General features: G+C 52.1%; 1 protein-coding gene across 2 annotated transcripts in view; it reads left to right on the forward strand.

Moving 5' to 3' along the window:
• MYO1G (myosin IG) overlaps positions 1 to 21,260 on the forward strand; it is an 84,147-nt gene that overhangs the window by 35,731 nt on the left and 27,156 nt on the right. For both annotated transcript variants that reach the window (XM_084859591.1, XM_084859592.1), the window contains exons 11-18: positions 414 to 584; positions 1,978 to 2,048; positions 3,254 to 3,328; positions 3,736 to 3,868; positions 8,155 to 8,321; positions 9,311 to 9,518; positions 9,908 to 10,131; positions 12,091 to 12,235. In XM_084859591.1, coding sequence (XP_084715717.1) covers positions 414 to 584; positions 1,978 to 2,048; positions 3,254 to 3,328; positions 3,736 to 3,868; positions 8,155 to 8,321; positions 9,311 to 9,518; positions 9,908 to 10,131; positions 12,091 to 12,235 — 1,194 coding nt within the window. The remainder of the gene's footprint in view (positions 1 to 413; positions 585 to 1,977; positions 2,049 to 3,253; positions 3,329 to 3,735; positions 3,869 to 8,154; positions 8,322 to 9,310; positions 9,519 to 9,907; positions 10,132 to 12,090; positions 12,236 to 21,260) is intronic.

The raw sequence follows: 21,260 nt of genomic DNA on the forward strand, positions 1-21,260 counted from the left end.
CTGGCCACCCTGCCACCTCCTGTCCTCTGCTACTGCTTATTTGCACATGCCAGACGCCTTTGGCGGGGCTCCCTGTCTCCTCACCTGTCCTGCGAGGTGCTGCTGACGTCCTTTCCGCACAGCTCTGTCTAGTGTCGGGCCTTCTTCCTCCCTTTTGCTCCTGCTGTGAACGGGCCATGCCCAAGATCACTTCCGTGGGCTGCTGCCCCTCTCCACGCAGTGCCGCTCTAGGCAGCCATGGAGGCATGCCTGGTTTTGAGGCCAGAACCCATCTGGGTCCACCCCTGAGTAATCAGCCCCGAACGTGCCCTTTCCATGCTCCCAGCCTGCCCAGGTGGATGCACACAAAGGCGCCCTGTGGACTTCTTGCACTGCTCTCCCGCCCGCTCATGCCTCCGCCTTGCCCTTGGCAGATTGAATATTTCAACAATCAAATCATCGTGGACCTGGTGGAAGAACCGCACAAGGGCATCATCGCTGTCCTGGACGAGGCCTGTCTGACGGTGGGGAAAGTCACGGACTCCCTCTTCCTGGAGTCCATGAACACCCGGCTCTGCAAGCACCCCCACTATGCCAGCAGGAAGGTAAGAGTGATGTGGCGACCCTCTTTCGGAGCAGCACAGATCCAGCCCTGGCCCTCCTCAGCACACAGATGAAGGGAAGGACTCCTGGCAGTGAAATGCACGGAGGAGAGCCCTTCTCTCCTTCGCTGAGCATTCTGGGAGGGGAGAAGGGGAAGGAACCAGTGATTTGGCAGGCAGCAATAATAATTATTTTGTAAACACCCCGCCCCCAAGGCAGTGTAGAATATAAAAACAGAATTATTAATTTATTATTAATTTATTATTAATTTATTTCATTTCTATACTGCCCAGTAGCCGAAGCTCTCTGGGCAGCTCACAACAATTAAAACCACAAAATAGAGCATAAAATACAATATAATATGTAAAAGCTTAAAACTGCAGTATAAAAGTACAAACCAAAATAAAACCGAGCAGCAGTGCAGAGCCTTACACGGCTTGGGACCACAGTACCTAATGGAAGGCCTCTCCTGGCATGAACCCATGCGCTATGCTCTGCATCTAAGGCCCTCCTCCAGGAGCCTTCTCCGTGGGAGGCTCAGAGGGCGGCAACAATGGAGAGGGCCTTCTCCGCAGTGGCCCCCCATTTATGGAATGATCTCCCTGACGAGGCCTGCCTGGTGCCAGCATTGTCATCTTTTCGGCACCAGGTTAAAACTGTCCTCCTCTCTCAGGCATTTGGCATCATGTAAGGAGTCTCTTTGAATGTCTCTGTCTGATTGTTTTAAACTGTTTTACATATATGTTGTTGTTGTGTGTACTGTTTGTTCTATGTCATTACGTGAATGGTTTTAGACTTTATACAATGTATCTCAATGTTTTTTAAATTCTTGTGAACCGCCGAGAGAGCTTCGGCTATGGGGCGGTATAGAAAAATAATAAATGAAATGAACTGAATGAAATGTGAAATGCAAGAACAGCTTTAAAACAGCAATGAACAACTGCAAACGCCCGTCCCACCACCAGCACCACTGCCTCATGTCTCATTGTCTACTAGGGGTGCAGAACCTCGCGCCCAGGGGCCAGATCCAAATCCAGCCCTGCCCCCTGGCCACCAATTATTTGGTCAATTCCCAGCTTTTGTCCAGTTTCCCCTTCTTCTAAAAGGTTGAAATGCCTCTCCTGAGCCTCAGTTGCTGGCAGTCAGAGCTTTAGGGAAAAAATATACTGGTATTTTGGCCCTGCCGCTTTTGTCCTGGCCCCGCCCCTTTGCCCCACCCACAATTGGAATGAGGCCCCCGAGAGCTTCTCCAAAATGGGATGAGGCCCCCAGGCGGCACGTGTACGCAGAGGTAACAGCGCCCGCTCCGGAAACATCCTTCTGGTTTGCTCAGCCAGGCTGGGCTTACGGTGCTGCAGCCTCGTCACCGTGATACCTCCGCTTGTGTGTCCCCAGCTCAACCCCACCGACAAGACCATGGAGTTTGGGCGGGATTTCCGGATCAAGCACTACGCAGGAGACGTGACGTGAGTGTCGCTCTGGCTTGACGACGGCTTTGCCCCCCCGCAGGGCATGTGGGGCGTGCCGAAGCGTCCGTGGCATTCAGACCAGCTGCTCACAATCACACTCGCTCCTCTTGGGTGGCCACGTGGGCTGGATTTTCACCATCCTACATACTTAGTGTGGATCCTTGCAGATCCAAAACGGTGCCACCCGCACACACGATTAGTAGCTTCGGGGGAAGCCTTAGGTCTGCAGAAATCCAAAAAAATGGGCGGGAGGAAGAACCCAAAAGCAGTGCTGTGAAGACTCAGCATGCTTAGTGAGCTCTGAGAGCTTGCTGACTGGCCGAGGTGCATGGGCCTTGTTCTGAAGCAAAATCGCACCTTGGGTAGCTCCTTTAGAGCTCTGGCTGGTTCTGGCAGAAACCCAGGGCGGATTCACCACCCCATTGACATCTGAGCCACCAGCCTCCACTGGGTTGTTATGCAAACCATGGAGTCTGCATTTGGTTACAGACCTCAGATGGAGAGCGGATGGACGGGGGCTGCAGACAGTCAAACGAGGGTCTACCAGGTACTGGGATGGTTTCAACTGACACCTGGGAGCCTCCCAAGGGTTGCTGGGAAGAAGAAAAAACCATAAATGGTAGATTATCCCATTTTTTAAAAGATAAAATCCAGCTGTTACTTTTAAAAAAATTCCATCCTTAGGCAAAAACCACAGGGTCCTTGACAGGTGGAAAGCAGAAGGAGAGAGAAACGAGACAATTTTGATATGAACAAAGCTGGAGATGATTTTAGATGTGTTCTAGGTAAACAAACAAGCAAGCAAACCTCAAAGAATAAAATATAGTGTAATTATATCTAGAGAAGTGAAGGTCTGGAAAAAACACCTGGGGGGGGGGAATGAGAAAATTTGAAAGAAAACCCCCCACCCATTTTCCCCCAGAAGTCCCTGGAAAAAACAGGTTTTCTCCCCCGCCCCCTATCTCTGAGTTTCTTTCCTGAGCCTTCACATCTCTAATTATGGAGCAGCTACCAAGAGCCCCCGTCCGTGTGCCGTCTGTGCACTGGGCTCATGGACGGCGTTGTCAAGAGAACACCCTTGGGTGGGTGCAGCGGGGCGTTGGACAGGCGCTCGTCGCCTTCCAGGGACAGAAGGATGCTGTGACCAAACCGCAGTGCAGCTTGGCGATGGGGTGAAAAGCCTCCCCAAATCTGTGTTCCAGGTATTCTGTGGAGGGTTTTCTCGACAAGAACAAGGACACCCTCTTCCAGGACTTCAAGCGACTGATGTACAACAGGTATGGAGGGGCGAGGGGCTTCCTGCATGACATGCAAAACAGCTTCAAGGAAGTTGCATCAGAGGCAGTTTCCTTAGATCTGGGCAGAGCACTTTCCCATTTAGCCCAGTTGGCCAAGGATGCTGGGAACTGCAGGCCAGCCCCTCCGGAGGGCACCCCGTCAGGGGAAGCTGATATAGATGGCATTCACAAATTATTAAGAAGCAGCAGCAGCACCCTTAAGCTACCCCGCCATGAGGGTGGCTGAAATGGGATCCGGTTACCTCATCTGCATCACCGGTGCTCTTGTGACTGGCCTTAAGGGGAAGTCGGGGGCTTCAGGAGAACTGGGGGTGGGGGCGTATAAGTGACAGGCAGTGTGTACAGCTGCCGCACCCTCTCACTCCGCCTCTGTGGTTTTCCTCCAGCACAGACCCTGTCCTACAAGAGATGTGGCCAGAGGGCAAGCAGAGTATCACGGAGGTCACCAAGCGGCCCCTGACGGCTGCCACGCTCTTCAAGACCTCCATTGTGGCCTTGGTGGAGAACCTGGCCTCCAAGGTAAGTGCCAGGCCTGCCTTGGCCTCCTCTCCCAAGGTATTGTGGGTCATCCTGGCATCCACCGTCCACCTGACTCCACAGCATGTTCTCGCCCAAGCCGCGCTCATTCTGCACTGAGATTGCGCTGACTGGCCAACTTGTGTGGTGAACAGAAGCCACTGTGGAGGTCTGGGGATCCGGGCTGGAGCAAAGCAGATCCAGCCATCATGCCGCCAAAGCCGAGGTCCTTTGCCTGGCCTCTGTAGGCCGTGGCTCGTTTAGCCTTGACTTTGGTGACCTTCCGCCAGCAGGCAAGGATGTTTTCATTCAGACAGGCCTTTGGCCTCATAAGCTGAACCTGGCATTTACTTATGCATTCATTCTATTTTAATATATTTTTACTCCACTCCTCAGCCAAAAGGTCTCCCAGAGAGGCTTACATGCAATCAGCAAGATAAGACAGTCCCTGTCCGCAGGCTTACGAACTAAAAAGACGCGACACGCAAGGAAACAGGCATGGGGAGGGCAGAGGGAAAAAATGAAGTCGTCTTTCAGCAGGGCTGGTAGAGTGGCCCTGCTTCCCTTCTCACCTCCCCCTGTCCAGCCTGCCGGAATGGCTGGTGGTGGCGGCAGCTGAGGGAAGAAGAGCCTTCGTGAGGGAGATCTCCCAGCAGGGCCAGGAGAATGGCCCTGTTTCCCTTCTCATCTCCCTTGTGGTAAAGACGCTGCACTTGGTTTCCCAGATTGGTGTTTTTATTGGTTTTATTGTTTCCCTGCTACCCACAGAGCTCCTAAGCTTTTAACACTAGCTTTCCAGGCAGAAATCCAACAGGTTAAGAGTCTCCCATAACTGTGCCTCCATGCTAGTGGAAAGTGCTGAAAGGCCAAGGAGCTCTGCCCCTCCCAAGGATTGAGGCATCTTACAAAATAAGGCCACGCTCTTTGTAACGCAGAGCTGGCCTGGGAAGATGTAATTCAATCAAGAGGCCAATGCCTCAGAGCAAGTACGAAGTGCTTTCACTGAGCATCCGTGGCCTATTGCCACACATGTGATTAGGGGGTGTATGGCTTCCAGCTAGGATTCAGCCCCAGAACCTCTCTTTTCATAAATGAACCTCTGTTCCTGCCTTATTACCTTAAACTGGAATCTCAGTGGTTAATTTATGAGAGAGGGAAGCCAGGATTTGACCTTCCAGTGTGGAACCCTGATACTCCAATGATAGGTGTGTGGGGGAGGGGTTGTGGTAAAGTAAGGTACTTAGGTGCAAAGAAATCTTAAAACTCCCAGCATTCCCCAGCCAGCCTTGCCTGGCTGGGGAATGCTGGGAGTTTTTGGATTTTTTTCTGTCAAAACATGCATAGGATTTTGCCCTTATTGATTAAACTTACATTGTGCCTTTCCTCTAGGTGCTCGAGGCAACTAACAACAATAAAAAGCAAGATAAAATACAAAATTATAATTAGACTTAAAAGCCAATTGATTAAAAACACATCAATATATATTAAAAACAGCAGTGAGTAGTTAAAGCCTATTTCAGTGACTAACAGGTCAGCTCAAAGGCCAAAATCTTCTCCCAAGAAGAACATCTCTGCCAGCTGGCAGAAGGACCTCAAAGATGCAACTAACCTGCCCTACCTTGTCAGGGAGTTCCAGAGCAGGGAGCAGCCATCAAGAAGGCCCTGTCTTGTGTTTCTGCCAAACCTGCTGGTGATGGTGATGCGACAGGGAGAAGAGCCTCCCTGAAGGTCTTAAAATCCAGGCTGGTTTGTAGGGGAGAAGGGGGTCTTTCAGGTAGCCTGGTCCCAGACCTTACAGGGCTTGATAGGTCCTAACCAGCGCTTTGAATTGTAAAGTTGGTTTGGAGGCCCCCTTTCATCCCAAAGCTCCCCAGAGTCGTACAAAAGATGTGAAAATACAAGATCTACAACTGAATAATAAAATATGAAATTCCAACCCATTATCAAAGACAAAATTGCAAGGCAGAACATACAAAATCACAGCCAATTGCACAATTGCAAGCAATCATCTTAAAAATAGAAACAGTCCGCATCAAAGGGGGGCAGGAATAAAAGTTCCAGTCATTCTGAAAGGCTTCAGGCGCACACAGTGATGAGGGGAAGGCATTTGCACCCACGTAAGGGCAGCTTTATTGTTCCTTGGAACCAGTGGAGGCTGGTGGCTCTGATGCAAAGCACCTCGGGTAGCTCCTTGAGCGTTCTGACCGGTTCTGACAGAAACCTGGAGCAGGTTTACCGCCACACTGACATCAGAGCCACCAGCCGCCACTGCTTGGCGCTCTTTTACAGTGGGCTTTTGGCACTGAAACAGAGGTTTGGGGGTCAGGCCCTGGGCATTCCCTCACCAACATCTTCCCCACGTTTCAGTCCATTAGACCCCACCTCTTCCTTTCCGCTCTCTCTTCCCTGACTCTGCGAAGCACGGGTCCCAGGGGGACGCTGGCGAACGGCGCCTGCTGGAGGACCTCAGCTGCCTTCGTAACTGTGGGCGGGGACCCAGATGGGGGGAAAGAGCTTGACACTGGCTCCAGCCACTCAGTGGGAACCTGCCCCCAGAAGCCGCGGTGCCTAAAATTAGATGCCTGCGCAAGCAGAGCAGCACGGGGGGGGAGCCCAGATGGTGCCCTGTGTGCTGCTGGCGCTCTATAAATAAGCACATTGTAATTGGCAATGGTATTTTTATCTTCCGCTTCCTCCAGGGAACTCAGGGCAGGAGGGCACCTACTGGGCTGCACCCAGGACCTGCCTTCCGCAAGAGGAAGGGCTGTGATTGCGGAAGGTGCCTTGGCCTGATTTAGGGGGATCCCTCCTCCCCTGCCACACCACAGCTCGCCCTGTTCAGCAAGGCCTCCTGACTCTCTGTGCAGCGCTTTCAGGGGGTGGGAGGGGCTTCTGTGGGACAGAAGGGGCGGGGATGCCCGCTTCCGCCAGCACAGTTGATCCAGTCTCAGTCTGGTTCCAACCCACTGTGTTTCCCAGGCCCCTCCCTGTTTATCTCCTCAACAATCCTGCGAGGTGGGTCAGGCCAGTTGAGACTGAATGGCCCACTGGGCGAGCCTTATGGCTGAGTCAGGATTTCGACCCGGGTCTTTCCAGGGGCCATCTCAGCATCGGCCTCTGGTGGTCCCTCCCAACTCTGTGATGAATATTTGGAGCCTAGGCTAATGCGGACATTTGGAGCATCAATTAACGTGAGCTGGTCGCTGACAGAAGAAAGGGTTTAAGCATGAACTGAATGGAAAATGTACCATGCAACTCCAAGTATGTTTACTTGGAATGAAGCTCCACTGAATCCAATGGAGCTTACTCCCTAGGAAGTGTGCTTAGGATTGCAGCGCTAGATGCAGCTACTTGATGCTGAATCTGGTGTTTGGTGCAATGCGGCCAAGCTCAGGGATGGGCTTACAACTCCCATCACCCCACCATTGGCTACAATGGCAAGGACTGATGGGAGTTGCAGTCCAGCAACATCTGGAGGGCTGCACGTTCCCCACCCCTGGCCTTGGTGCTGCTTAGGGCCGGTCCTACCATTGGGCAGTGTGAGGTGGCTGCTTCAGGAGGCAGAGGCTGGGAGGCAGGGAGCGGACCCCCTGCACCCACTGAGCCAGCCAGCTGCCCCCAAGGGCACTAGGAGGTGTTGTCCCCTCCCAGGGTTGTATTAAGATGCAGCTACCGGTCTGGTTGGCTTTGGTGCATGATACATGGAATACCAGGGGGCATCTTGTCTTTTGCCTCAGGCGGCAAAATATCTTGGGTGGTCCTGGTGTTCGTTCTTTCTTTCTTTCTTTCTTTCTTTCTTTCTTTCTTTCTTTCTTTCTTTCTTTCTTTTTCTTGCATTTCTATACTGCCTAATAGCTGAAGCTCTCTGGGTGGGTCACCAAAATTAATGAACTCCTTATCTATTGTTATTATTGTTGTTGTTGTTGTTTCTATACCACGTGATATAATTTAGGCCTCAATCTTATGCATGTTTAGACAGAAAAAAGTCCTATGACGCCCAGCATGCCCCAGCCAGCTGGCTGGGGCATGCTGGGAATTCTAGGACTTTTTTCTGTCTAAAAGCGCATAGGATTGCGCCCTAAATCTCAAAGCGCTTCCCATTAAAATGCATACATAGTGCAATAATATAAAAACAATGTAAACGAACAAACAATGAAAAACCCGACAGCAAAGGCCACAGTTAGACAGGGAAGGGCAATGCTGAAGCGCTCAACGGTTGTGAGCTGGCCGGAGGGCGAGTCCCCCCCGCCCAGCACTCAGGACTCACTGCCTCTTTCCTTCCCCAACAGGAGCCCTATTACGTCCGCTGCATCAAACCCAACGACCAGAAGTCCCCCCTGTTCTTTGACGTGGAGCGCTGCCGCCACCAGGTGGCGTACCTGGGGCTGCTGGAGAACGTGCGGGTGCGGCGGGCTGGCTTCGCCTACAGGCAGCCCTACCACCGCTTCCTGCTCCGGTAGGCGCGCCGCCACCCTGCCGCACAGCCAGGGGAGGGCGTGCCCGGCGGGGCCGTGGCAGGTGCCAAAGCCACGGCTCAGCCCACAGGCGCCCAGGCCTGTGTGGCCTCTGCCCAGAGAGTCTGCCTGCTTGCAGAATGCGGAGGGAGGAAGATTGCAGTTCCTCCCCTTGAAGTCGAAGCCCCCATGGACCAACCCCTCACGTGGACGATTGACCGGTGTGCAGGGCTGGGCCAGCCACGGGGCGCCGACCTTGGGGGCCGCCTGCCTCGGCTGTGCCAACGTCTTGGAAAGAGGAGGGGAGGCCTAGGCACCTGGGGCGGGGCGGGGGTAGCATTGAGACCCGTCCAACAAACGAGGAGCACCGGAGCACGGTGCCGACGTTAGGAATACAAACAGGACCGTCTCATGTAATGCGCTACTCTGGTCCTGCTCAGAATCTGCTAAAATGGGGTGGGGTGGGGAGAGGGAGATTTGACATTTGCTTAGTGCAGGAAAAGGAAATCCAGATATACTCACTGCAGTCATGTTCCTACATTATTATACCTTATGGAGCTCTGCTAGAAGCATAGAGTTGGAGGAGCGGAGGCTGGTGGCTGCAAGGTCAGTGGGGCCGTGGATCTGCTCCGTGTTTCATTCAGAACCAGACAGAACCCTAAAGGTGCTCTGCAAGAGTTCTGACTGGTTCGGATTGAAACCCAGAGCGGAGTCACTGCCCCACTGATATTGGAGCCACCAGCCTCCACTGGTGGCAGATGACACAATGGTCCCTCCAGGTCCAAAGTCCTGGTTCTTGAACTCTGTGAGCCCTGCGTCCACTACCCCACTATTTGTGGCTTGCCATCCCCTGCAGCACTGCAGAAGGCCGTGGGGGGAGTCCCCTCCATTCGTGCATGCAGCCCTGAGGGCCAGCCCCGCTGCCTTGGGCTCGCCCTGCCTACCCCTGTCTCTAGGTGGGCCAGCCACGGTCAATTTCTTCCCTGCCCAGGTATAAGATGACCTGCGAGTACACGTGGCCCAACCACCTCATGGCCACGGACCGCGAGGCCACGCAGGCCCTGATGGAGCAGCACGGCTTCCAAGACGATGTCGCCTACGGGCACACCAAGGTCTTCATCCGCACGCCCCGGACGCTGTTCTCTTTGGAGCAGGAGCGTGCTCAGTTGGTCCCCATCATCGTCCTGCTCCTGCAGAAGGTACCTCGAAGCTCCGTGACGCTGTGCTGTCCGTGCCTGTGCGAGCGGGCGGCAGGCGCATGTGGCTGGAGATGAAGGCCAGGAGTCCCATGCTGGGCAGAGGGTGCCAGAGGATGCTGGAAGAGGGCTGCTGCATCAAAAGAGGGCAATTGAGTATACCCCATAGTCATGCTGGCTGGGGGCAATGGGAGTTGTAGTCCTACGCATCCCGAGGGCGCCAGGTTGGGAGACACTACTTTCTGTGTCCCCTTTGCCAGTCTCTCTCTTGGGCCTTGCCCACAGCAATAGCACCCTGGCTCTGTGTCCGTTGGCCCCAGGGGGGTGGGCGAAGGGTGGGCTGGGTGATGCTGCTCTGCCAGCCACAGTTCCGACTTCTCTGCTTGATGCAGGCCTGGAGGGGAGCCCTGGCCCGCAAGCGCTGCCGGTACCTGCGGGCCATCTATACCATCATGGCTTACTACAAGCGCCACAAGGTCAAGTCCTACGTGCTGCAGCTGGTGGAGCGCTTCCAGGGCGTGCGCGCCATGGCCGACTACGGCAAGAGCATTGGGTGGCCGGAGCCTCCGGCCGTGCTGGCGCAGTTCCAGGAAAACAGCAAGCTCATCTTCCGCAGGTAACTGCCGGCGGTGGGGCAGGGAGGCTTATAGAGGCAACCAGCTGGGATAAAGCACTGAGGAGCACAGGCTGATGCCTTCCCCTCTGTGACCCCTGCAAAACTATAAGCCCCCCTGCTCCCACCAGCGCTTCTTGCAAGGGAATCACCAGGGTTTCTCGCACTAGTGCAACAAGGGAATCCCTTCCTTATCTCCGGTCTCCCATCAGAGATCAGAGATGAGGAAGGGATTCCCTTGCTAGTGCGGGAAACCCCAGGCAGTGCCACCGCAACTGCAGGCACAGGGGGGTCTGGTGCACTGCCATAAATGGCTTGACAGGCCATATGTGGCCCACGGGCCACCATTTTTGCACCCCTGCTCTAGCCCACCTGAGATCTGCTGATTTCTCCCATCTCATCAGATGTGGCAGCAGTAAATCAGTGATGTCAGGAACGTAGCTGTTTGTACGGACTGGTGTTCGCAAGATCAGCTGTCTCGAAGGGCCTTGATGTCTGAGGACTGACAGGGACCACTGTGCTCCAGCAGAAGGATATGAGAGATGGAAGAGAGAGGTTCTGCTTAGGGATGGAAGAACCAGGGATTTAGCTTGCCTAAGTTCTCCGAAAATCACTTAAGCTCGTTTTGCCTTGCTCCCATGTGGGTTTTCTCCCTGTTCTGTGGCTTGTTTGAAAAGGGGAAAGTGCATATTTCTGTGCATATTTTTCAAAAGTACGCACTTTTCCTCCATTGAGTAAAGTGTGAAAAAACCTAGTTTTTGAAAAAGGCACATTTCAAAGTGTGCATTTTTTAAAATATGCGTTTTTCAAACATGATCACAAATTTGGAAATTTGCAAACATTTCTTGAAAAAAAGCACTCCTGCTCACATTCGTGTTCAGGACTGTGAACAGGACATGTTCACATGGTTTGTGAACAGAAATGGAATTCTCCTACATCCCTAGTTCTGATCTCTGCCACATGTTCACTAGGCTGCCTTGGCTAAGGCCACAGTTTTTCTATAAAATGGAGCAATAAAGACCCACTTGCAGGGCTGATGCAAGTGTGCATGCATTAAGATACAAATTGTTCTTTTTACATCTAAAGCATAGCTCTGTTTTCCACAATCCTGCAGAGCAAGAACAGAAACCAGTCACTGATGCAAAATTCACCACCACCCCTGCCATTGACCATTCTATTTATTCCAGCTTCCATTTATTTTTAAAAACAAGTTTCTAGTCCTTATGATCACACCTAATTTTAAAATTACTAAGGGAGCAATCCTATGGCCACAAGATACTGTCTAGAGGGCCATATTTTTTGGTTCCTGGAAACCTGCGGTTGGAGCCAGGTTCCCAGAAACCGCACTCGCCTCCCCTGCCCCCTCATAGCCAGCATGGTTCTCTCTGTGCTAGCTACATCCTCAAGCTTGGAAACAGAGGAAAACCAGGGGAAAGGGCTGGTCCCGGGGGTGGGGAGAAGACTGCGGAAGCCTCATTACACAGCTTCCTATGCACCACGCTGTCTCTCCCACTCTAAAGCTCCCCAGCTAAACAGGAGAAATTGTCTGTCTAGCCAAAAATGCAGGACGGCCCGAGCTGATCACCCTGCATTGAATAGTTGCCAGCCTCCAAGTTCGGAGGCTGATGACTGTCTCCATAGGACTGTGCCCTAATACTTAAGCCTGCAAGGATAGGCTTGAACATTCATGGCTATATTGCCTCGTGAAATTTCAGAAGCCAGTCACGGGGCTGGTCAAATTTGCCAGCGTCCACCTATTTTCACCATTACCTGTACTTTCTTAAGGGCTAGAAAGTTGGTTTGATGTTTTTAATGAAATCTAGTATCCTTTAGCTTCTGAATTCTGGGGCATATGCTGTGTTCAAATCTACTACAGTACAATTAAAGACTCACAAAATAATGTGCCACATGGATCGGGCTGGCCAGGCAAACCTTCTCAGCTTCTCTTGGGTTCCACTGCAGGTGGCGTGCCAGGCAGATTGTTAAGAATATTCCTCCCTCTGATATGGAGCAGATCAAAGCCAAGGTGGCAGCGCTGGAAGTCTTGCAAGGCCTGCGGAAAGACTGGGGCTGCTGCCGGAACTGGGGCCGGAACTACTTGGTGTCAGTAAGTGTTCATCACAGGAAGGCAGCATTGGAAATGGGGAGGTTGATATCCTGGTTGCTCTGTAGCTTCCTGTGTCAGACCTGGCTCCTGTGCAGTTGTTCATTTGTTTCAAAGGTGTTTTTTTTATATGCCACCCTTCAATAAAATATAAATTTTCAGGGTGGTTTTCAACAACCAAATAATATAACATGAAATATCATGGAATTAAAAATGGCAAGCAAGAAGGAGATTACAAAACAATCCAGCAGAGATTTAAAAAACAACAACAGTGATTCAAAAGCCTAGGAGAAGAAGGTCTTTCCCTGGCACCTAAAAGACAGTCTGTGCACCAGGCAAGCATCTCCCCATCCTCACAGAAGTCTCAGGCTACAAAACCAGGCAAGAGCCCTCTAATAATCCAGTTAGCTCGTCCAGGAGGAGCAGAGCTGACCACACTACAGGTATTGTTAGTCTATATGAGGCTTCAGTTGGCTTTAGCTCCCTGCTGAGACAACGTTCTCCTATTGTCCTGGTGGGAGATTGCTCCAGCCAGCAGAGCCTGCTGGGAGCTATCCAGGGTCCTGTTTTTTTTCCTGCTTTGTTCTGAGTGCTATCAGATGATACTGTGAGCCACAAGGGACCACAGGAGAGGACAGTCTGCCACACTTCAATGAAGGAGGCAAAGCTCCCCCCCCGCCCACTCTAGTCACTTGATCAGGAAAAGTTTTACCTGCTAGATTCTTCCATGTCAGGCTGGTGTGAAAACCACAGGGGTTAACCCCGCAACCACAGCAGGTGGAGTTTGAGGTGGGGGGTTAACATCTTGATGTTGTAGTGGACTGAGAAGCAGCACCAGCTGAAATTCTCCCTTCTGTGCCCCTCTTAAAGATACAGGAGGGCTCAACCCCTCTCCTGTGCTCAAGTTCAAGGCCACAGAAAGCCTCTCTTTCCTTGCCTCCCCCTCGAGTGGTTTTGGGCTGCCGAGGTCTAGTTTCCATAGTAACTTCTGAGCTTTCTAAAAAGCCCAACTTGTCTTCCTCCTCCTCCGTTGCTCCCCCACATTTTCCCCACCAACGCACCTCCTATTGCTTCTTCCCCGCCACCTCCTGTCTCGCCTGAATCCGCACTTCTCCTTCCAAGCTTGGAAGATGCTGCCATGAAGCCTTTTATTTTTCAGAGGTGAACTCCTCTTAGTTCTGGTAAGCGAAGGAGGGCCACAACCTGGATGGGAAGCCTGTGCACAGGGCAGCAGGCCAGAATGGTACTTATGGGGCACTTGGCCCTCTGCTGCAACTCCCTGGTTATTATAAACCAGTGGAGGCTGGCGGCTCCGATGTCAGTGGGGCGGTGAATCCGCTCCGGGTTTCAGTCAGAACTCTAAAGGAGCTCTCCAAGGAAGCACCTTGGAGAGCTCCTTTAGAGTTCTGACTGAAACCCAGAGCGGATTCACCGCCCCACTGACATCGGAGCCGCCAGCCTCCACTGCTATAAACCTCAGGCCTGGGCAGCAGAACCCAGATCCAGCCCAGTCCTCCCACTTTCTCCCCAACCACTGATCACTGGGTGGGTTTCCAGCTTTTGCATAGTTTTTCCCCCATTCTAAAAGGCTGGAGTGCCTCTCCTACAACACCGTTCCTGGCAGTACGAGCTTTAAGCGACAATATGCTGGTCTTTTTGCTATGTCGGCCACGCCCCTTTGCCTGCAGCACCACCCCTTTTGTCTTTGGCCCCACCCACCACTGGAATCCAGCCCCTCCCCCATGAGCTTGTTAGAAGTGGAATTCAGTCCTTGTGCTGAAAGAAATCGGACCCCCCTGCTATAAATAATAATAACCGTTCACTTTTACATCATACTTTGTTGAGCATTCAGGGCATTTCAAAGGCAGCATCTCGGTCGTTTCTGCAACAGCTTTGAAAGGGGCACTGTAGCTCTCATTCTCGAATTGCAAATGGGGAGATGGAACTGAGGTAGCGTGGCTTGCCTGGGGTGAGAAGCAGTGGGTGAAAATTGCCAGGAAGCAGATTCCAGCTCAGCGCTAGGAGACGGTGGCCTCAGGACTGCAGTACTTAAGCAGAAGTTGACTGCTCTTCCCTCAGGAATGCTGCAGTTGCAAGATTCCTGCCCTGAAGAGTGGGCTGGACTGTATGACCTCAAGGGTCCCTTTCAACTCTGTGGTTCTTTGACTCCCTCTTGTTACTTTGCAGGCCATCTGTAGCGTCCTATCCAGGTTGTAGCTCTGTAGTTCTCATGCACACCTCTAAGAGATCTATGTCCTCGGTGGTGGTTCTTCCCAAAGTTGCAGGCAGCATATTTGCAAGTTGTTAACCGGCTGCAGTGGTCCACCTCAGATGCGGATGCAGATGCATTTTTAAGGGGTGTGGGTTGCTTACCTCCATTTGTGAATTTTGTCTTGTCTTGGCACGAGAGCGAGAGCTGACCAAGTAAAAACAGCCACTCTCAGCAGCAGATAAACCAACACAGAGTAAAACAAGAGAAAACAGTGGGTGCAGTAGGTAGACCAGCAGTCCCAAAATAAAAACTGATCCACTACTTACAGCTGCCTTCCCCAACCCAGAGCCCTCCATATGTGTTGGACTACAATTCCCATCATCCCCAGCATGGCCTTTCTGTGCTCCTGGGAAGCCTAGACGCATGGTGTGACAGATATGGGGGCTGGGGATGAGACTTTCCCTACTGATGTTCCTCTTTTTGTATGAGCGCTCCCCCCCGCTCTTGACACAGCCTAGGCATAGCTGGCTGGGGATTATGGGAGTTGCAGTCCAACACATCTGGCAGCCACCAGGTTGGGGAAGGCTGTCATGGGGGAATATTAAGGGGCTGTAAAATTCTGAACGCAGAGAGAGTGAACACAGGGAAATTATCTGTGTTTCATGGAATGCCCAAAGTAGTAAGCAGCAGAACAGAGAGATGTGAAAGACATCCGCATGAAACATTGATCAAAACAGATGCAAATCAGACTATAAAAACAGCAGCAGCATCCCTATATTGCTGATACCCTAAAGGAGCCATCAAGCATCAGTTAACAGCTTCTCCCAGCACGGTTCATCAGGCGCTCTCAAAATCCTTTTGAAAAAGGATGGGTTTCTGTAAGAATCTAAAACAGAAATGTTGTTGCTTGGTGAGCTTTTCTCAGGTGTGTGTGGTGGTGGGGGTGGTGGGGGTATCACAATTATTATCTTTCAAAACGCTAGAATTTGTGGTTTTAGTGGATTAGATTAATTTAGGTTAGCTAGACAAACTCACGGCTCCTTCCTTTTGCATAAGCCCACCTGCGTTTTCATTCTGCTTTCCTTCCAACGCATGTTTGGAGTAAAAATATTTTTGGTACACTCTATTTTTCCTTCTGGGGGGAGATGTTTGCTCCCCCCCTTTTAAACATTTTTTTGCCTGTACTTCTGCAAACCGTGGGGTTCCCTTGAAAGTGCTGATACCTCCCTTTCGTGCATGGATGCTGCTGCTCTGGCTACATAAGCACTGGCACTCAGCCTGGGTGGTCAAGAAAGAGAGGGAATGACAGCTGAGAACGGAGCCTCTGGGGCAAGAGGCAGTATACCCCTCATTCCTAGATGGTGGGTTCCTCAGCAGTGAGCTTGCCAGAGGCATGTAGCCGTCCCTGTTAGATCCAGAAAACTGGAATAGATGGACTTTGGTCCCCAAAGTGGACACAGTGCACACAAAGGTGCAATATCATGGCAATGTCTTCAGATGCCTGGCCAGTGGAGGCTGGTGGCTCTGATTTCGGCAGGGCTGTGATTCAATTCTGGGTTTCAGTCAGAACCAGCCAGAACTCCGAAGGGGGTTCATTTTGGGTATAGGGTGGTTGGCTGGTTCTGACTAAATCCAGAATGGGATCCCAGACCCACCAAAATCGGAGCCACCAGCCTCCTCTGTGCCTGGCTGTTGATGATGGAGGGCCCATTCAGACATAATGGGAAAACGTGGTTTTCCCCTGTGAGAACAAGCTCAAATGGACCTTGGGCTTGGTGGTCTCCCCTCTCCTCTCCTGCGGTGTGCCGGAGGAGGAGATTGGAAGCATCTGCTTTTAAACAAACCACAGTTTCCTGCCATGTCCATATTTGGGGAACTGTGGTTTGTTTAAGCTCTGGTTAGCTCAGACAAGCCAGGATCAGCCTGTAGCTCCCGACCCTGGCTTGTTCGCAACGAGAGTCTGGGTGGCCGAGGGGAGCACGTGCACTGCAGCTCCGTCACGTGGTGGGGTGCCCATGATGACATTTTGCTGCCTAAATAGCAGACCAAAGGGTGCTCCCTTCTCCACTGCTGAGGTCAACACTTGCAAACAGCCTTCCCCCACCTGGTGCCCTCCAGATGTGTCAGACGTCAACTCCCATCAGACCAGCCAGCATGGCCAGTGCTCAGGAATCCTGGGAATTGGAGTCCAAAGCATTTGAAGGGCACCAGGTTGGGGAAGGCTGCTTTAAAGAGTCATGCTGCCTCATCCAGAAACCAGTTCGTGCCTCCATCTAAACCGAGGGTGCGGAACTGCAAGCCCATGAGCCAAATCTGGCCCTCCTGGTTGAATGATTGATTGATTGATTGATTGATTGCAAGCCACCCCGGGAGCCTTTGCTTTGGGCTGAGGAGCAGCAGAAGAATACTACAAATACATGCATAAATTCTCCTGGCACCCCCCTTTCCCCCAACCACCGACCCCCTTCTAAATGCCTCTGCTAAGACTAAGTTACTGGCAAGAGGAGCTTGAAGCTGAAATATTTATGGGGTTTTGGCCCCACCCCCTTTGCCTTTGACCCTGCCCCTTTTGCCTCTGGCCCCGCCCGCCACTGGAATCCAGCTCCTGAGCGCTTCTCCAAAATGGAATTTGGCCCTCCAGCTGAAAGGGGTTCTGCACCCCTGATCGATACGTTCCTTGCCTGAGGCAAAGGACAAGATGGAGCCTCACCCCGACCCCTGATCCCAGATACAAAGGCCAAATTCCATATCAACCCTCTCTCCTAATTCTAGGGCCCAACAGGGTCCTCCCATGAAGCTGATGGGTGGGAGATTCAGGGCAGACAAAAGGACGTCCTTCTTCACACAGCGCAGAGTTAAACAATGGAACTTGCTACCACAGGATGTAGTGGTGGCCACCAATTTGGATGGCTTTAAAAGGGGGCTGGAAAAATTCCTGGAGGAAAAGGCTATCAATGGCTACTAGTCTTGATGGCTATGTGCAACCTCCAGTACCAGAGGCAGTGAGCCTATGTACACCAGTTGCTTGGGAACATGGGTGGAAGGGTGCTGTTACACTCATGTCCTGCTTGTGGGTTCGTGGTTGGCAGCTGGTTGGCCACAGAATGCTGGACTAGATGGACCCTGGGTCTGATCCAGCAGGGCTCTCTGATGCTCTTATGTTCTAATACTAGGACCCAACAGGGTCCTCCCATGAAGCTGACTGGTGGGAGATTCAGGACAGACAAAAGAAAGTCCTTCTTCACACAGTGCAGAGTCAAACTATGGAATTTGCTACTGCAGGATGCCGTGATGGCCACCCATTTGGATGGCTTTAAAAGGGTGTTGGACAAATTCATGGAGGAGAAGGCTGTCAATGATTACTAGTCCTGATGGCTATGTGCTACCTCTAGTACCAGAGGCAGTATGCCTCTGTGCTGCAGTTGCTGGGGAAGATGGGCAGGAGGGTGCTGTTGCACTCGTGTCCTGCTTGTGGGCTTCCCATTGGGACAGCTGGTTGGCCACTGTGTGAACAGAACGCTGGACTAGATGGACCCTTGGTCTCATTCAGCATGGCTCTTCTTATGTTCTTAACCCTTGCAAAAGGTTAAGAGTTTTGGGGCAGGTCACATGGCACAAACAGCTCTGTCCATTGCACATCCGCCTGTCAGCATCTCTGACCTGAGTAGAGCTGGGAGAATTCATATTTCAGTGTGAACTTACCAAATTCACACTTCCTGAACCTAAGCACAAACCGGAACGCAGTTAGACATCTAAATCTGTTCCTTTCTGAAGTTTGCAATGCAGTTCTGGGGGGGAAAAGTATACCAAAGAAAGCGTACATTTGAAAAAGTGCATGTCAAAATGCGTACCTTTGAAACAATGCCTACAAAAATGGGTATATTCCTATATCAAATAAAATGCTTTATTCAGCAGACAAATTGCTTTAAAAATGTGTACATTTGAAGAAGTGCTTATAAAAAACTGTAGATTTGAAACAACAAAAATGGGTAGGTTTGAAAAAAATGTGCATAAAAATGCTTTATTCTACAGAAAATTTGCTTGCAAAATATGCATCCATTTTAAAAAGTGTACATAAAACTGTATATGCTTGAAAACTGCGTACAAAAATGCATCCACATTTTAGCATGGACGAAAAAATAGAAATTGTAATGTGACTTTGAAATCATTGATTTAGCAGTGCAAAAATGAGCACCGGAGTGAAATTCAGTTTGACGGATTCCCCCGTTGAAATGCTGGAGGCAGTCGCGGCCCCTTGCCAAGCGGCAGGGTGGCCTGCCTGCTGCGTCAGAGGTGGCCCACAGCCTCAGGGCCGGGCTCTTTTCTCCTGACAGCAGGAGCAGAAGGTTTTGCAGATGGACTGAGTGACGGGTAAAGAAGCAGCCCCGCTTCTGCAAGTCAGCAGATCCTTTTGAGAATCCGTTTGTGCCCATGGCAATCCTATCAGTCTGTGGCGGGGAATCCCAAGGGGTGAGGGATGTCACGGGCTGTCCTGTGGGTTCCCCAGAGCACCATTTGAATTGACACAGCTTTCGGGCCTCTTTCTGGCCATTGTCAGCAGATGCTGGCACTGCTGAGCGGCAGGGCCCGCTGCCACTCACGCGCAGCCCTGTCTCCCAGGCGTTATCGCCAGGGGGGGACGGAGCTTTTGACTTTCTCCACCAGCCTGACCTGGCTGCTGGTTTGTGTCTGGCTCTGCACCGTGGTCAGGAGCAGGTGCCTGCTTGTCAGGCTTGGTCCTCCCCCCAGCTTCTCCTGCTGCTTGGTTCCCATGTGGGCAAGTGGCCTGGAGCTGCCCAAAGTGATCTCTCTGCTCTGCTTTCAGCCAGAGCGTTCGCCGCAGACGGCCAGACTGGATGGGAGCAGGGGAAAGTCTGCAAGAGCGGGCAGGCGGGATACATTTGAGCCTCCTTCAGGGGGGCGGACAGGGGGTAGAGGAATGGTGCTGTGCCTTGCTGCTGCCATCTGTTGACAGGCGAGGTGCACCACCACCATCCTCACCATTATTAAAAAGCATCATCAACAGACAAAGCACACAGCCTTCCCCAGCCTGGTGCCCCCAGATGTGTTGGACTACCACTCCCGTCATCCTTGGGGATGTTGGAACTTGAAGTCCAACCAGTGGCAGCTGGTGGCTCCGATGTAATTTGGGCAGTGAATCCACTCTGGGTTTCAGTCAGAACCAGCCAGAACTCAAAGTGTGGAAACACCTTGGAGAGCTCCTTGAGAGTTCTGACTGAAAGCTGGAGAGGATTCTCTACCCCACTGACATCGGAGCCACCAGCCTCCCTTGAGTGCAATACATCTGCAGAGCAGCAGAAGGGTAGGGAAGACGGGACTGGCATATGATGTGGACCAGAGGCTGCCAGGGCCACTGCTGTCCAGCCCCTCAGTCTCTGCCAGCTCCTTCCAACTCGGGGAGGACGCTTCCCCCCTCGCCTAGCTCTCCCCATGCTGGAGTTTGCTCGACAGATCCCCTGCCGATTCCGGCTCCCCACCCTGTCCCAATTCCAGTTCCAACCTCTGTCCCCTCTGAGCTGCCAGATGGAAGCCAAAGTTCGCTTGCCAAAGCAAAACGACTTGCCTCTCTTTGGTGGCGGGCCTCTGGGGGACCCATGAGACGCAGATGTGCTCCTCAGCCCGAAGCTGGCAATGGAGAGGGGCTCCAGCTGCCTTTGTGTCTGGCTTGCTGCTCTTGAACGGGATTTCTGAGTCAGGCCAGGCCCACATGCCAGGGATGATGGTTGCATAATGCCCACAACTGAGTCTTGCTGATACGTGGCTGGGGGGAGGGGCAGTGGCACTGGAAACCACTAGAGGCATCCTGGAAGAAAATGGGCCTGGGCGTGCGTGATGGGGACCTGGGAGACATGTGTTGGAGAGGGCCATATCAGAGGAGGACTTTTTAACTGCCTGGTCTCCATGGCGATTCTTCCCCACATCCTCTCAGCTGGGTGAGAGGGTCTCTGTGGGCAGGGGCCCCCGCAGAGAACTGTGCTTGCTGGCGAGGGAACTGCACTGTGCTAAAGCAGCATAGGCTCCCTGCTGCCGCTGCCTCAACAGAGGCCCAGCTGCTCTCCAAGGAAGAATTGCTATACTGGGGGAGCATCAAGGGACATGGGGAGCTGCCTGATACCGAGTCCAACCCTGGGTCCATCTGGCCCAGTAATGTCCACACTGACTGGCAGCAACGGCTCTGAAAGGTTTCAGACAGGAGATTTTCCAGCCCTATCTGGAGTTGCCAGCATGCAAAGCGGGGGCTCGCCCACTGAGCCCATTGGAATGCAGCCCCCTCTTGGCAGCCACACCAGAGCCCTGAGTGGTGCCACGGAAAAAGCTGCTTTCGCCTAAAAGGGGTTTCTGAAGGCAGTCAAAAGGGAGGCCTGGGGTTGAGAGCTGACAGGGAGGGCTGAGGGGATGAGGGCGGGAGACAGAGGGCTCTACCACTTTGGCTGTTGCGGGGCACAGTTTGAATGCTCTCCCTCATTAAAAACAACATTGAAAGTAGATAAAAGAATACCCTGCACATACAGACAAGTAGCACATCACAGAGACAGCTATGCTGAACGTCTCTCTAATGTGCTAGTTTGTTTGAAAATGGAGATAATGCCTTTCAATCCTGTTTCCAGGGTGGTTTCCTATAGGCAAGGGTTGGTTTTCGTTTTTTAAAACATGGGCAAACATTCAAACTTGCAGTTTCCTCCCTGACCCCCCGCCCCCAGCAGCTTGAAGTGGTACAGTCCAGAATGTTGCCACCTTATTCTGTATGATGTGGGCCTGGTCTACCCAGACAGTAGCAGGAGGTGGGGACTGTAC

This window comes from Heloderma suspectum, chromosome 5 (assembly GCF_057233095.1).
Source record: "Heloderma suspectum isolate Gila_16-S chromosome 5, 16-S_ref, whole genome shotgun sequence".
In the NCBI taxonomy this organism is placed as follows: domain Eukaryota; kingdom Metazoa; phylum Chordata; class Lepidosauria; order Squamata; family Helodermatidae; genus Heloderma; species Heloderma suspectum.